We start from the raw sequence: 17,547 nt of genomic DNA, 5'->3' as shown, positions 1-17,547 counted from the left end.
GAGTGACGCGGGAAATGATTAGGTTACGGGAAGTGAAAACGCGTTTAGGGATTACGCGGAGAAAACACGGAGCAATCCCGTGTCACGGGATGTGCACCGTGACACGGCAAACTGTACCGTGTCACGGTGGAGTTTTTGCGTCCAGATTCTTAAGCGCGTGGGAAAGAAACGCGGAAAAGACACGGGAAAGTATCGTTACACGGTGAAAAATCCCGTTTCACGGTACCATACCCCGTGACGCGGTGATCATTTCCAGTTTTTTTTTCTTGAAATCCCCCGTGTCATGGTGGAATCTGTCGTGACGCGGGGAATTTTCGCGTGAGAAGTACGCGAAAATAAGCACGAGAATTCCCGTGTCACGGCACTAGGCACCGTGACACGTTGAGAATTCCCGGGTCACGGTACCAGGCCCCGTGCCACGTCACTTTGCCCCGTGACACGGTGGTTTTGTTGCCTGCGCGACAATTTCAGTTTTTTACCCGTTTTTAAAATCATCATAACTTTTGATCCGTAACTCACAATAAGGCATATAATATATCATTGGAAATCTTATCAAGTCTAATTTCTAACCAAATTAGAATCAGATCAAAATGATTTGTGTATTTTAAGATATAGCCGTTTTAGTGGAAGGGTGTCGGTCTTGGGCCGAGTTTAGTGTTTTGCTCATATATTTTTTATTATAGCTCGGAATTGGGCTTATGATATATTTTTGGAAAGATTATTTCAAGGCCTATCCAACCAAATAATAATTGGATCAAAATTATAACAAAAAAATCGGTTTAGCTCGGTTTTGCGATGTGGATACGAAAAGTGGAAAATAGGTTATGGTTTAGGGAAATGAGCTAGGAAATGGATTGGTTCATAAAATATATTGGACAGAACATGGATTTAAGCACTCCCAACAGTTTCGAAAATGATAGTCAAAGTAGTCGATTGGGACGGAGAATGATTTAAGACATTCTGCGATCCTAAATCACTCTGTATATGCCGATACCTGCAAAAAATGTTAATTCCACATATAAAAGAGTAAAGGGATAGAACGCTTATCTGAAACCAGTGTATCGGTGACAAATGAGTTTGGTATTTTCCTATGCTAGAAGGAATCCACCAGATGACGTTTGTTGAAATGCTTTCCATGCTGGAGGAAAGCCGACAGATGAGTTTGGTAGCTTTCTAAGCATGAAGAAACGTACCGGATGAGACTTTCCATGCTTGAGGAAAGTCGACATATGATTGTGGCGTTTTTCTATGCTTGAAGAAATCCACCGATAATGCTTTCCATGCTTGAGGAAAGCCGACAAAGGAATTTGGCGGTTTTCTATGCTTGAAGAAATCCACCGGATAATACTTTCCATGCTTGAGGAAAGTCGACAGATGATGAGATTACAAGTGTCTGTGTATCAAGAACCTTGCGTCATGAAATGATGGTGGTTCGATTTTCCCCGAACGTGGGTTGTAGATGGTCCGCTTGTCCCCGAACGTAGGCTGTAGGTGGTTTGCTTGTCCCTGAACGTGGGCTGAAAATGGTTCGCTTACGTGGGGGGTAGTTGGTCCGCTTGTCCCCGGACGTGGGCTGTAGATGGTCCTCTTGTCCCCGGACGTGGGCTGTAGATGGTTCGCTTGTCCCCGGATGTGGGCTGTAGATGGTCCGCTTGTCCCCAGACGTGGGCTGTAGATGGTTCGCTTGTCCCCGGACGTGGGCTGTAGATGGTCCGCTTGTCCCCAGACGTGGGTTGTAGATGGTCCGCTTGTCCCCGAACGTGGGTTGTAGATGGTCCGCTTGTCCCCGAACGTGGGCTGTAGATGGTCCGCTTGTCCCCGAACGTGGGCTGTAGATGGTCCGCTTGTCCCCGGACATGGGTTATAATTGAGACCTGCAAAATAAAATTTTCCAAGGGACTCGTATAGACTATGATTGACTTGACCAACTGACTTGACACGACATGACATGTGTATGACTTGTGATTGTGTGTGTATATGTATGGTGTGAGTGTGTGCAGACACAAGCAACCGAAAATGCAAAAGCAAAAATTTTTCCGTCATTTTTGTCATGAGACGAGTGGAGGGTACCGACTTTCTCCCGAAAAGGAAAGACGTGAAAAATGAAATTTTATTTTCAAACTTCCCTCGATAAAAATTTTGAAAATGTTTTTGAACTTCTCCAAAATAAAATAATGAAAAAGGGAAGAAGTTTTGAACTTCCTCCTTGAGCAAGACGAAATGAATCGTATGGATTGAATTGCTTGTCCTGAAAATAATGTATGCATGATGCATGTTCTTAGGCCAGGAGGCTAAGTACAATTACATCATGTGACACGGTAGATGAATGAACTCAAGTCATGGAGCTAAGCATCATATATGGTGTAAAGAAGCGATCTTGAACGTCACTTAGGTCTGGAAGCTAAGCACGTATATAGATGAAGTGATTATGAACGTTGCTTAGGTCAAGGAGCTAAGAACGATATGCTTTGCATGATTACAAATCATTGATATCATGCGATGCATGAAACAATGAACATTTCTCAGGTCAGGAAACTAAGCAAGTATACAACGTTTCTTCTGATGAATGTTGTCTTGAAAGATGATGAAGCATGCGCGGTAGGGAAACAAGATTTCGTGATAAAGGGTTCCTAAGGGAAAGATGATATGGATATGTATGTGTGAAAGTGATACTAAGGTGAGGCTGCAAAGGCTATGATGAGGGAAATATATGTGAGAAGAGTCGAGATGGTGACTCTTTAGGCTAGGTAGGCTAAATTATTTAGGTTCAATCCCCCCAATTCTAGCTCTAGATGGATAGGGTCATAAGGATAAGCATTGGATATTCTTTGACTCGATCATGTATATGAATGTGGCCGCACCTTGATGTAAGGTTGCCTACGTATCCATTAGGAAACATGCCGAACGTAACTCTAATCGAACTTTGCACAAGTGTATGTACACCTCAAAGAGGTCTTTCAAGGGTTGTAATGTGGTTAAGCTGATGGTTTAAAGAAGAAAAGGGTAAAAGGCTCAAGACCCAAGAGAATCCCTAAGATGTGTAATTGTGAATTTGTAAATTTTGAATTTTGCAAGTTTATTTTCATTCTTTTTTTTTTTTTTGAATTTCTTTTTTTTTTTATTCTTTTGAATCAATGTAGGCAATCTCAGATCATGTGGTCCATCACTCACTTAGCATTCATGTTTCTCAGGCACGATACTAAGCACTCGATGAGAGACGCAATTTGAGACGTGTTCATATCAAAGACATTGGAACACTTGCCTTTAAACATTGTTTATTTTATTGTTGCTTTGCTGCTTTTTTTTTTTACTTGCTTTTTTAATGTTATACAATTACACATCTTCCAATCCCAGGGTTAAGTGAATGTGGGTTGAAGAAATGAAGGCCAAACGTTAGACGAGGCTCAAAGTGGTTGATGAAGAAATGGAATGTGATTGAACGGGTAACAGGGAATGACATGGTTGCAAAGGTGCTTCAAATCATTGGTGTACCTTGTGTTTTGTTCGGGAATTGATTTTTTTTTTTTTTTTTTTGAATGAGCGAATGAAAAATTCTATGATCAAGATGTAAAGGAAATTGCTCATTTTATTAATGGAGTAAAGGTGAACGAAACACATGAAACATATAAGAATTTGAAATGGAAAACATATGCTAAACATGAATGGGGGAATGGAGATGAATGATAAAAAAAAATCATGAAATCTTGCACAAAGGATCTGTTGTGCGCCTTGTGTTCATTACTTCTTGCCGCCTGGAGGGACAGGAAGTTTGTTTGCATCCACCAAGTCTTGAATTACGTCCTTTAAATTCCAACATTGCTCTGTAGTGTGGCCCCTTCCTTGATGGTACTTGCAATGGGCATTGGGATTCCATTTGGCGCTCCTTTCTTCAGGTTTTTGCTCTGGAAATGGCCCAATAGGTGTGATCAAGCCTTAACCGTAAAGGCGATCAAAGGCCGCATCATAAGTGATTCCTAAAGGAGTGTAAGTTCTTTTTTTTCTTGGGCAATGGAGCATCAAGAGTTAACACTTCATTGAGATCAACTTGGTTTATATTGTTGGTAATATTTTCGTGCTTAGAAGACGAAGAAGAAGGATGGTCGTTCTTCTTGTTTTTCCAAGTGTTATTATTGTTACTACCAGTATTCTTTATTAGCTCATCCTCGATATTGATGTCGATGTCGTATACAGCTTCTAAAGTGTTCAGTGGCATGAGATGTTCCCTATATTTGTGAGTCAGATTTTGAATAAAGAGGCGAACCATCTCTATTTCTTTGGGAGGATCTACCAAGAGTGAAGCCGTTTTCCTCCACCTGTTTAGATAAGCGGTGAAGCCTTCATTCTCTTTCTGTTTGAGAATGGAGAGTTCACGTTCAGAAGTTTTAGTTTGAATGTTACACTTGTAACGATTTATGAAACTGTTGGTGATACCTTGCCAAGTCGTAGTACGCTTGGCATCTAGGGAATAAAACCATTGTTGGCAAGCATGTTCTAAGGAGAGAGGGAACACCGTAGGGAAGAGTGTTACGTCCAATCCCTTAAGAGCCATGGTTGCAGAGAACACCTTCAAATGGAATATTGGATTGCCAGTAGGCTTGAACTTTGGAATATCAGTAGTGGAGAACTTTTCAGAGAGTCTGTCCTTCACATCCAAAGGATTGGGAGGCCGTTACACATAGGTGAAATCCTCAGAAATCTTGCTCATTTGCTCTTTGATCTTGTCCATTGCAGTCGCAGTAACATTGTTTTTCTCTACTGTGTTGACTCTGGTAGTGAGTGCTTGTAACATGTTAGACATTGTCTCAATGGACTTGTTAATGTTCTCAATATCTTCCTTAGTAGCCATTGGGACACATAAAGTAGTTTGAAGGTGATGAGTGACATTGAGATGGCAAAGTTCTCTTTAAACGCCTCTTAGGTCTAAGAGGTTGATGTAGTAATGACTCGAACCGTACCAATTTACCCCTGCTCCTTGACCAAGTATTGTGAAATGAAATAAATTCACTTAATTTTTTGGCTCATTGCTCCAGATAGGAAAGGAAGGAAAAAAATATACATTTGAAAACAGGTGAGAAAACTCCACTCTTTTTTTATTACAACGAAAAAAGGGTGCATAAACCTAGTATACGATCATAAACGACCTGGTGCACAACTCGAGTCAGAACATAAAGAAAGTGTGTGGACTATACTTGACTCATGGGTGATTAAGTGATGTTATAAGACTCGTGGTATGATCGTATGGCTAGACATGTGAACAGTAACCAAAATGACTGACACGAGGACCAAATTAACACGGAAGACTAAAAAAGGCTGACTGGACTTATTTCCAGATCACCGTGACACAGTAAACTGTACCGTGTCACGGTACAAGATGCCGTGACGCGGTGATCATTTCTAGTTTTTTTTTTTTGCTGGAAATCCACCGTGTCAAGGTGGAATATGCCGCAGAAATAAGCACGAGAATTCCCGTGTCACGGAACCAGGCACAGTGACACGTTGAGAATTCCCGTGTCACGGTACCAGGCCCCGTGCCACGTCACTTTTCCCCGTGCCACGTCACTTTGCCCCGTGACAAGGTGGTTTTGTTGCCTGCGCGACGATTCCAGTTTTTTACCCTTTTTAAAATCATCATAACTTTTGATCCGTTACTTGAAATAAGGCATATAATATATCATTGGAAAGATTATCAAGTCTAATTTCCAATTCAATGTGAATCAGGTCAAAATGATTTGTAGATTTTAATATAAGGCCGTTTTAGTGAAATGGTGTCGGTCTTGGGCCGAGTTTAGTGTTTTGCTCATATCTTTTTCATTATAGCTCGGAATTGGGCTTATGATATATGGTTGGAAAGCTTATTTGAAGGCCTATCCAACCAAATAATAATTGGATCAAAATTATAATAACAAAAAAATCAATTTAGCTCGGTTTTGTGATGTGGATACTAAAAGTGGAAAATAGGTTATGGTTTAGGGAAATGAGCTAGGAAATGTATTGGTTTATAAAATATATTGGATAGAACATGGATTTATGCACTCCAAAGATTAAATACTCAACCCGACCAATAATGGTGGTGAAAGTTGTTCATCATCGGATTAGGAAACACATCTTTACAAAATCCTTCACCACAACAAGCAACAGTAGAAAATCAATCTGAAAACACTTACTATGAACAACAAACACCTCCAATTTATCAAGAAAGCAACTCTCAATATTATGAAAGCCAATAAGAAAATGTCCCGAAGACTCCTCAATACCCTCCAACGACACCAAGAATGCATACCAACCTTCCACCCGCTAAAGTAAGTCAAATCTTGTCAGTTGCAGAGGATGAACACTAATTGGGTTGTATTTAGAAATAAGTGAATGTGAGATTGCTAGTACAAACCAAAAAGCATCCAATCTTTGGCGAAAAATACATGAAGCATATAACAAAGCTGAAAGGGAGAAGCCGCATATACTCCCACCAAGAGCTTTGAAGAGTTTGGAGTCGCGCTGGAGAAGAATGGCAGCAGATATACTACAGTGGCAATCTTGCTAAGAGGAAGCGGGTAAACTTCCAGAAAGTGGAAGTGGTTACAATGAAGCTGATCGAGTTAAAAATGCATCCAAGTTGTTCATATCTCTATTACTCACAATTTTACTTTTCCTCACGGAGTTGAAATGGTTAAGGATGATCCAAAGTGAAGGACAAAGCTAGGATTGGCTTTGTCAAAGGAGGAAAGAAAGTCTTGTGGTGTTGGTGACGAAGAAGATAGTAGTGGTAGTGGGAAGAGGTCTAGGGCTAAAGTTGGGGATGAAGTCCGTAATGACGGTTTCTCGTCCGGAGGTCTACCACGTCCCGAAGGTGTAAAAAAAGCAAAGGCTAAGCGTAGGGGCAAAGCGGTGGCAACCAAGGATGCATTTTTCAGCATTGGTGAACAAATGAAGGCGTGTACTGAAGTTAGAGAAAGGGAGACAATTCTGAAACAACAAAGGTTGGAACTTGACAAGGAAAAGGAAAAGAGAAAACTGAAGCAAGTTGAATTACAAGAGAGGAAGATGAATTTTGATCTGCTTCAATCTCTTTTGGCAAAGACTACACCACTAACCCCTGCTGAAGAGGTGTGCAAGGAAGAATTAATCCAACAAGTGTACGACCGAGGGGTTTAAGTTAATTAACTGCAATTTTAAGTGTAATGTTTTAGCTTTGGGTATGGTTATATTTTATGTTTAAGTTTAACTAATGTTGTTGTATTTCAATGGTGTTAAGTGTACTTTTAATAATGTATTTTGATATTTTAATGTTTGTATTAAGTTTGTGTTAAAGTATGCGTCAAAATAAAAGAGTTTGTATTAAAGTTTGTGTTTATTGTCATTTGAATTGTCATACCTGTAACCAGGGGCGAAGCCATGAATTTAAATATAGGGGGGCCGAGACTTATTCAGTGAATATTATTGTATTTCTACGATTTTTTCATTACACAATATTTTCTGTTGCAGTATTTGCAATATTATAGATTAGATTTGACTATATTTTATAAAGCAACACAAAATATTATTTCATCAAAATATTCAATATTACAACCATTCAACCAATGAGGACTTGCCTTTTTTTATTATAGCTAAGCAAAGGTTTGTGTACGATATATTTGGTATTGCTCTTGTAGTTCATTTACACAAAAATAAATATATAATAACTAAAAACAATATATATATATATATATATATATATATATATATATATATATATATATATATATATATATATATATATATATATAATATATATATATATATATATAAGGTATGCAATTTACTAATTTAGTCAATTAGAAATATAGGAAAAATAATATAAGTTAAAATCAAAAGAATTGGCAAATTAATAAAAAGATTGATTGAAGGGGAAAAGAAAAATAGATTAAATTAAAGAATACTGCTAATATTAATAAGTTTTAAGGGGGAAAAAACTAATACTTGTAACATAAATAGATAGTGAATAAATTTTTATTTTTTTTAAAAAAAAAAAAATTAAAATAGTATGCATGTAAGCCCATGAGAATCGAACCCTGACCAAAAGGTTGTATGCTTAAATGCTCAACCACTAAGCTACAATTTAGAATACTAGATTTATACAAACAATAATCATTTTATCCTAAAAACTATAGGGGCCAGCCTTTTAGATTAATGGGTCGGTTGTTGGGCCATGGGAGGCCAGGCCTCCACCAGCCCCCCCCCCCCCCCCCCCCCCCCCCCCCGCGGCTTCGCCCTTGCTTGTAACAATATCAAGTACTTGTCTTATAATGCATTCACTAGTCATAATCACAACAGTAGTCATGCATGTACCATTTCAGTATTTTTTTTTTATCTATTCTAGTCATTCAAAATAAAATAGTCAGTATTTTGTTTTGATACATTGAGTAGTCATTCATAGTATAGTGTTAATGCATTGAAAGGTCATTTAGTAGTCATGCATGCTCCATTTCGGTAGTTTGATTTGTTTTAATGCATTGAATTGTCATTCAAATTTCATATTCTTTGTTATATATACTTAATACACGATCTATACACAACCCACACAAAAAAATTCAAGATTTTAAACAAATACAATGTCTTACATTAGCTCAACTTCTAGCTCATCTGATACAGATACAAATGCCCAATTTGATAAGCTAGTTGATGAATTCTTCACAAATCACTTACCAACTATGTTGCTTTCCCCACAACAAGCCCAACCTGTAATTGAAAATGAATGTGACCCGGAACCTCTTAGATGGGATACAAATAGGAGAGATAGAGAACAGGGTCATGAAAGATTGTTTAATGATTACTTCGCTGATAGTCCAGTGTATAACAACAATCAATTTCGGCGTAGATTTCGAATGCAAAGGCCTTTATTCTGTTGTATCATGAACAAAGTGGTTGACGATGATCAATACTTCCAGCAGTGTAGGAATGCAGCTGGAAGGCTTGGGTTATCACCACTACAAAAATGCACCACCGCGATAAGAATGTTAGCATACGGATTGGCCCCAAATGCTGTGGATGAGTATATACGCATTGGTCAAACAACCTCTCGGAATGCATTGCAACGTTTTTGTCAAGGGGTTATTACCCATTTTGAAGCTGAGTACCTAAGAAGTCCCACAGATGAAGATTTAAGGCGAATCCTGCATCAAAATGAAATGTGTGGTTTCCCATGCGTGATAGGTAGCATTGATTGCATGCATTGGGAATGGAAGACTTGTCTTACGGCATGGAAAGCACAGTACGCAGGCCAGAGTAAGAATGCGACCCTAATTCTAGAAGCCGTAGCAGATCAAGATTTATGGATTTGGCATGCATTCTTTGGAATCCCCGGATCTTGTAATTATCTTAATGTCCTATACCGTTCCCCGGTATTTGATGATGTCTTGCATGGCCGAGCACCTCCAATAAATTTTTCAATGAACGACCATGAGTATAACATGGGATATTATTTGGCAGACAGTATTTACCCAAAATGGCATACTTTCATTCAAGGAATAACACATCCTCAAGTTCATAAGGACAAATTATTTGCTGAAAAACAAGTTGCGGCACGGAAGGACGTTGAACGAGCTTTTGGGGTTTTACAAGCTAGGTTTGCAATACTACGACAACCCTCAATTGCGTTTGATGAAGACATTTTGTGTGACATAATGAAAGCTTTCATCATTATGCACAACATGATTGTCGAGGATGAACGCCACAACTACATTCGGGCTGAAGTTTTAAGAAGGTACTACGAAGAAGATCAACCACAATTAGCAAGATCAAATACAGGTGTCGCAGTTAACAACAACGAGCCTTTTGAATATAACGTTGGTCGACCGCCTAACCTTGATTTCGACAAGTATGTTCAAAGAAGAATTTCCTTACGTGATAGAGAAACTCATTTTTCTCTAAAAACAGATTTGATTGAACACATTTGGCAAAAATATAGTTCTAGCGATGAGTAATGTAGTACATCTTTAATTAATCGAAGTTCTAGCAAAAATAATTAATCGAAGTCGTACCTCTTTAATTTAATGCAGACGTTAGAATTTCATAGTCGTAATATATTTATCTTGGTAATGTTATCAAACTTCGATTAATTATTTTTAAAACATAAGCTAATAAAATATAGTGATTTATATGAGAGAGAAAATGTAAGTAGGGTATTGAAAAAAGTAAAAGAGAGTGTGGTTTGAGGATTTTTTTTAATCATTGGTGGGATAATATTTCCTCACCAAATTTCCTCAGGAGGAAAATGAGGATTTTAGAGAGAGAAAATGGGTAGAGAGAAAATGAGGAAAACAATTTTTCCTCATTGTTGTCAATGCTCTAGGGGAGGGTAAGGGAATCTCATTCTCAAATTGTCACTAATGGGGATTGAAACCTTATGGCTGGAAGGTGCTTTAACTTCCACTAGACCAAGTTTATCTTGGACCATATGTATTCACGTAACTTGCACTCGCCTTTTTTTTTTAGTTAGACTTGAATTTACACATTTGTCGAGACATAACTTTGACCATCAATATCTTTAATTAAAGATTTGCAAAAAATTATGAAAATTTAATTTATAAAGTAGACATCATGAAAAATCAGCATATTTTATGATCATGGAAATATATTTATTATATATTGGTAAAAATATTAAGTCAATGATGACATTTAAATAGTGTAAAATCCCAACTCCAGCTTTTAAAAAAACAAGGGTACCTTTTTATTCTCTACGTTATTGATTTATAAATAATACTTTATACTTCGCATTAGATCTTTTTATACTCCGTATACATCTCAATGTATACTTTAGTAAAATAGTGTATGCAGTAAAATCAAGACATTTAAATAAAAACAAAGGGAGTATTAACATATTGGAAAAATTGACAAGAATAATCCCAACTTTGCTTGATTCACTCAAAATAATCCCAATTTTTAATTATTTTTAAATAATCCAAACTTTAATGTGAATTTGCTTGTAATGGTCCCAAGTGACCGACCTTTAACCTGTTGAATAAGTAATTTTTTTAATAGATATAATTATATGTGTCACTAACTGATTGGTCAAAAACATATTTTAATTTTAATTCTTGTAAGAAAAGAAAATTAATTAACATTTAACATTTAACTAACAATTTTGAAACTAATTTTTTTTTTAAAAAAAAAATATTTTAGAAAACTAAGTAATGTTTTTAAAAAAATAAAAATAAAAACCACCACCACCAGCAGCTCCAACCATCCCCAACCCTGACGACCTGCCACACCGCCACCCAGCTTCACCATTTCCACCATCGCCACCCAACTTCACCATTTCCACCGTCGCCGGCCCACCCCTCATCACTTTTCCTATACCCTACGCCCACGACCATTACTGTTGCTCGACCTCCCTTTCCAATGCACCAATTAGTTTCTAAATCACTATCGCAACAGCCACGCACAAACACCAAGTATCATCTTCGCATCTTAGCAGCCCTCCCACAAGCATCCACACACAGCATCGCAGCTTAAGGAAGAGGAGCTTTTCGTGGTAAGGAAGGGATGGGGTGGGTATTAAGGGGTTAGGGATTCGTTATTTGGTCGTGCGACAAGGGAAGGAGAGGGTCAGGGAAAGGGAATAGGGTGAAAATGGGTCTCTGCTGGAGTTAGAGTTTAGGAAGTCTGGTCTCTGGCAGGGGTGGCGACGAGATGTGAGGTATGGCTGGTCGAGGGAGGGGTGGTGTAGTGGTTTTATTTTGTTAATTATTAATTTATTTAAAAAAATTTCCTTAAATTTTGTTTTAAATTTTTTTTTTTTCATTTTTTTAAACCAGTAACATGCTAACACGTGTCAGGTGACTTGAGATAACAAGTTATTTAAGAGCAACTACAATGGTTGTAGCTAGGGACTTGCTCGCAATTTTCAAAAGTCTCTAACTACTAGCTTGGCCATTCACTAGTAGAATAAACGTAATTGGAAGCCCCAAATGGCAAGCGGTTTGATAAATCCGCTTGCCATTTACCTGATTTTATAATAAAAACCTGAACTAAGCAAATGGCAAGCGGTTTGGGGTGAACCGCTTGCCAAAATGTAAACGACAAGCGGTTTAAACCGTGAACCGCTTGCCATTTGTTAGAGAAACCCTAAAAAAAAAAAGCCCAGCTATATATTCTCTCTCCTCCCCTTACCCCTTAAGTTTCACACTCTCTCTCCTCCACTTACTCTCACGGCGCTCTCTCTCTCTCCTCCCCTCCTCCCCTTACTCTCACGACACTCTCTCTCTCCTCCCCTTACCTCTCAATCTCCCTTACCTCAATTTTTCTCACGCTCACTCTCCTCTCCTCCCTCTATTCTTTCTCTTTGAAGTCGTCCGGTGGTGGTGCACGACGGACCACGACAACCCTTGAAGTCCGGTGGTATGCGTGTGGTTTTTCGAGTTTTTTAGGTCAAATTCGACCATAAAAACTCTAGATCTAGAGTTTTCATGGTCGAATTTGACCCTTAAAACCCAAATTTCAAGCCAATTTTCAAGGTTTTGGTGGAATTCATGGTATGTTCCCTTTTTTTTAATTTTTTTTGTTTTTTTTTAAGTTTTTTTTTTTTTTAATTTTATGGTGATTTGGTGGTTGAATTGGTTTTTTTTAGGCCGCCGATTTGGTGTTGGTGTGGGTCGTGATGGGGGTCGTGGTGGGCGAAGTAGGCTGGGATTTGGTGGATGGTGGTCGTGCTGGTGCGTGGTCTGGTGCTGGTGCGTGGTGCGAGTGGGTGGTGGTGGTGGTGGTGGTGGTGGTACGCGTTGATAGTGGTGGTGTTGCTTGTGGACGGTGGTGGTGTTGGTGGTGGAACAAGCTTTCTTTTTTTTTAGATAACTTGTTGTAATAATTTAATTAGTTGTATTAATTTTTTTAAATATATTTATGTATATTTTTTTTATGAAAATGTAATACTTACATCAATTAATTAATAAAAATATTGTTGTTTTTATATTTGTTTTGTTTCTGTATCAATTTCAGTTAGAAAAAACCAAAAAAAAAAAAAAAAAATTATTTTTTATAGCCCTAATGGGCAGCGGTTTGGCGCCAAAACCGCTGCCCTTTTTCTTCAAATGGCAAGCGGTTTGAACTGCTTGCCATTTAAATTGACAATGGCAAGCCCCCCAAATGCGAGCGGTTCAAATCCGCTTGCCATTGGGAGATTTGAACCGCTTCTCATTATGTTTATTCTACTAGTGATTGGAGCTAAAAAATACAATTAGCTTAGCCGTCCAAGCTAATTTGCTTGAGAAAATAGTTTCCAAAATTTTTAGAGTTTAATATATTAAAGTAACTAAATTTATATGGCTAATTGCGAAAATCAAGCTTATTTAATTAGGAAGTTAGTAGCTAACTATTGGGGCACAAAATAGCTATACAGAAAGTTAGCTTGAAATCATACGTGGCATGACTAGCTAATTTAACAATTAGTTTAGTAAATTGCTATTTGCCACAATGAAATTACTCAAGCTATAGTATTAAAAGACTTTCATGCCCCTTAATTTTGAAAATTATATAACAATCTAACCATTATTAACTACTAACTTTGTCTTATCTCCACCTTGACCATTAGCTCCACCACCCATACCACCACTCACCTTTGACTGGTCCACCACCACGACTCCACCTTGACTGGTCCGCCACAACTCCACCTTGACCATCATACACCACATCTCTACCTTGAATGGTCCACCACCCAGGACATATAAAATGAGTCGACGACGGTCGGCGTTCATATCAGAGGCACTTGGTGGGGACGACGAACCGTCGACGCCGTTGAGTCGGGTATATGTCAGACTTTTTTTTTTCAATTTTCATTGTACCGGTCGCATGTTATATGCGACTATACCACGGTGTAGTGCAATGGCGCATGCTATTGCGACTACACCGTGGTATAGTCGCATATAGCATGCGACTATGCCATGGTATAGTCGCATGCTATATGCGACTACATGCGACTATACCATGGCATAGTCACATGCTATATGCGACAATACCATGGCATAGTCGCACGCTATATGCGACTCCACCACGGTGTAATCGCACGCTATATGCGACTGTGCCATGGTGGAGTCGCATATAGCACGCGACTATGCAAATCTAGAGAAAATAAAATTAAAAAAAAAAAAAAAAACTTACCGACGAATTGGTCGGTGTTTTCCCCACGTTTCCCGGCAAACGAACCCCCTTCCCACGCCGCGATTCCATTGTCGTCAGCCTCTTCCTTTTTCCAGTTGATTTGGTATGATAAGTGGTTGATTTGGTGTGATAGATAGTGAGAAAATTGGATGATTTCGGCTACCTTAGGGTGGTGGTGGTGATGGTATTTAGGGTGATGGTGATTCCGGCGACCTTAGGGTGGTGGTGGTGATGGTGGTGGAAGGAGTATGGTTGGTGAGAAAAATTGAACGATGTCAAACATGGAATTTATAAGGGTAGATGAGTCATTTAATACCGCGCCCTAAGTAATTCTATTATGGCATTTAATAACCCCCTTAGTTTATCATTAGAGTTGCTTTAACCGGTTGGACCTTTATAAGCAAATTCATATTAAAGTTCGGATTATTAAAAAATAAAAAATTGAGATTATTTTGGATGAATCGAGGAAAATTGAGATTATTCTTGTCAATTTTTTCCTAATATATTTTTCACTAAAACTAAAACCACCGAAAAAAAAAAAAAAAAAAAAAAAAAAAAAAAAAGTAATTCGAGTAGTATGAAACAATTTTGTTAATTCACTTGACTTTACACACAAGGACATTATTGAAGAGTGAAGACTATGTTTACTTATAACAATAAATGACGTTGAATTTCAATTAAATTTTAAAGAAAACTGTTAAAAAGTGTATTCGGGGAATGGTCCCACTGCAACATTGACAAATTAAGATGCGAAACAGTAAATAACTCAGACTGCCAATACCACCTGCCATACTCTGTTTTTACCTCTTCTTAAAGCAATTAAACTGACAAAAGCAATACCTCCATTTCATTTTTCATTACATAACTCCCCCGAGTTAACTCACGAGTCAAACCCCCTTTTTTGTCCTTAACTCAACCGAGTCTAAAATAATGCATTTTCTTTTTTTAGGGCTATTACATTTATTGGAGGAGACAACCAAAAGTATGCGTAATAAATCTTAACCCAAGTTAAAGGTTTTGTCATCATAATTTTACATTATTTAAACTATGGTTAATTTTTAATCATATTATGTGGTTAGTAAGGACAACCACATAGTCGACATAAAACCAATAAGATTTTTATTATAATTTTTAATTTATCATTATACTCATTTTCATACTCAAATACTCACTTCTATTATCACTCTTTTCTTTTTCTACTTACCTCTTCATCCACCCATCATCATTATCTTCTTAATCATCATTACATCAAAGAAATAAGAAATTAATCAACTATTTTATAACCAAAATTTTTGTAGTTTTCTATCTTAAGCACTAGTTATTTAGCTTAAACATATCTTTCATGGATTAAAATACTAATAAAGTTAGCACCAACCTTGTGTTTTTGTGGGCTAATCATTTTCCATATTTTTGAAGGAATTGAAATTCTTGAGATTAAAGCAAAGGTGTTTAGAGTGAAGGGAGTAAAGCAAAAAAACAAAAAAAAAATGTTTGGGTTTTTTTGAAGAAGAATTGATTATAATTCGAGGGAAAATGGATATGACTACTGCGAGAGCTACAATTGCGGCGGCGACGACGGCGGCGGCGGCGGTGGGTGGTGCTGGTGGTGGTGTTGGGGGTTTGAGTATAGTTCCGCCATCGAAAAGCCCGGAAGCCGAAAGCGAAACACCGCCTCGGATCCAATCTTCTAAGCCTTTATCATTCAGTAATGGAGTGTTGAAGCGTCACGCGCCTGCTATTGTGTTGTATAAAGAGTGTTTGAAGAATCACGCAGCGAGTTTGGGTGGTCACGCGCTTGATGGGTGTGGGGAGTTTATGCCGGCTCCGTCCGCGACTGCTTCGGACCCAACATCGCTGAAGTGCGCAGCGTGTGGGTGTCACCGTAATTTCCATCGGCGGGAGCCAGAGGAGACGGTGAATGCAACCACACCACTGACTCATGTGATTGAGTATCACCCACACCACCGTCACCATCCGTTGCCACCGCCGGCCTCGAATCCCCAGACAGCACCGGCGGTGGCAACCCGTGGTGTGCGGAGCCCGGGGTCTCAATCTCCTCCTCCGATCTCATCGTCTTACTACCCGGGCTCCGCACCCCACATGCTGCTGGCTCTCAGCAGTGGTGGTGTGGGTGCTACTACTGGTGTAGTTCCAGATAACAATACTCCAACAACCAACAACGGCCCGCATCACCCACACCACCACCACCACCCTCACCAGCAGCACCACCACCATCACAATCACAACCACAACCACAATCAAGCGCAGCATCTGATGAACTCATCCTCATCACAACCGCCAAGCCGAAAGCGGTTCCGAACCAAATTCAGCCAAGATCAAAAAGACCGAATGCACGAATTCGCCGAAAAAGTAGGGTGGAAAATGCAGAAAACAAACGAAGATTTAGTGAATGGGTTTTGCAATGAAATTGGTGTTGAAAGAGGGGTTTTTAAAGTGTGGATGCACAATAACAAAAACACTTTTGCTAAGCGTTCCACTACTGCTACTACTACTTCTGGTGTTGCTGCTACTAATCCAACTGACGATCTGATTAATAATCCGAATGACGATGATGAGATTAACGGTAATTTGACCGGTAATGGAAACAGTAATAGCAGCATTAGTATCAACGATCAGTCTCACCATCATCACAACCATCAATATAATGGTGGCAAGAGCAATGAGAGTAATGCTCCTACTAATGGTTCTTCATCTTCTTCTTAATTATAATTATATCTTTCTTTTGTTTTAATAAACATGTTTTTGTTTAATTAGTCCTTAATTAGTTTAATTAGATTCTTCAAGAAGAAGAGTAAAGAGAGGAGAGGAGAAGATTTCCCCTATCTCACCCTTACCCACTTTTTTTTTTCTTTTCCATTTTTAGTATTTTTTTTATTATTATTTTACTAGATTTTTTTTGTTGATTAAAAGTGGTAAGGGGGTGACTTTGTTGTTAATGAGTTTAATCAAGAGGGAATTTAATTCTAATTAGTTTACTAATTAATTTATTTAGCATTTTCTATTGTTTCATTACTTTAATCATTGATTAGGTATATGTTTTACATGATTACTCACAACATTGATTGGATGATCCCTTGTTCTAAGATATTTAATTCGTTCTCAAGTGAGTGATTAATTTATTAATTAACAATGCTAATCTCAATTGATTTTGTGTTAATTGTTAATTGTGGGAGGAGAGAGAAAATGGTGATAATTTGATGTTTGAAGTTTCAAGTGTGTCTGGTCGGAGGAAACAGAAAGCGGATAATAAACAAAGATTAAGGTGGATTCGGATTGCTTATATTATAATGTATCTCCAATCAATCAATCAATCAATCAATCAAAGCCTTAATCCCAAAAGTGGGGTCGGCTAACATGAACCAAATTTGATTATTCCGTGTAGTCATCAACATAAATCTT

The 17,547-nt window shown here is 38.2% G+C and overlaps 1 protein-coding gene and 1 pseudogene across 1 annotated transcript; both read left to right on the top strand.

The window, feature by feature from the left end:
* Positions 1 to 8,585: 8,585 nt before the first annotated feature.
* On the top strand, positions 8,586 to 9,956 carry LOC145642862 (uncharacterized). The gene has a single exon (XM_081694024.1). It carries the CDS (start codon positions 8,586 to 8,588, stop codon positions 9,954 to 9,956), a length of 1,371 nt encoding a protein of 456 aa, XP_081550150.1.
* Positions 9,957 to 15,280: 5,324 nt separating this feature from the next.
* LOC145641791 (zinc-finger homeodomain protein 8 pseudogene) lies at positions 15,281 to 17,115 on the top strand (annotated as a pseudogene).
* Positions 17,116 to 17,547: the final 432 nt, after the last annotated feature.

The sequence above is a fragment of the Chenopodium album genome, chromosome 8, assembly GCF_948465745.1.
Source record: "Chenopodium album chromosome 8, dcCheAlbu1.1, whole genome shotgun sequence".
NCBI lineage: Eukaryota > Viridiplantae > Streptophyta > Magnoliopsida > Caryophyllales > Amaranthaceae > Chenopodium > Chenopodium album.
Note: the sequence above shows the minus strand (reverse complement) of the source record. Positions and strands in the feature narration are given on the sequence as shown.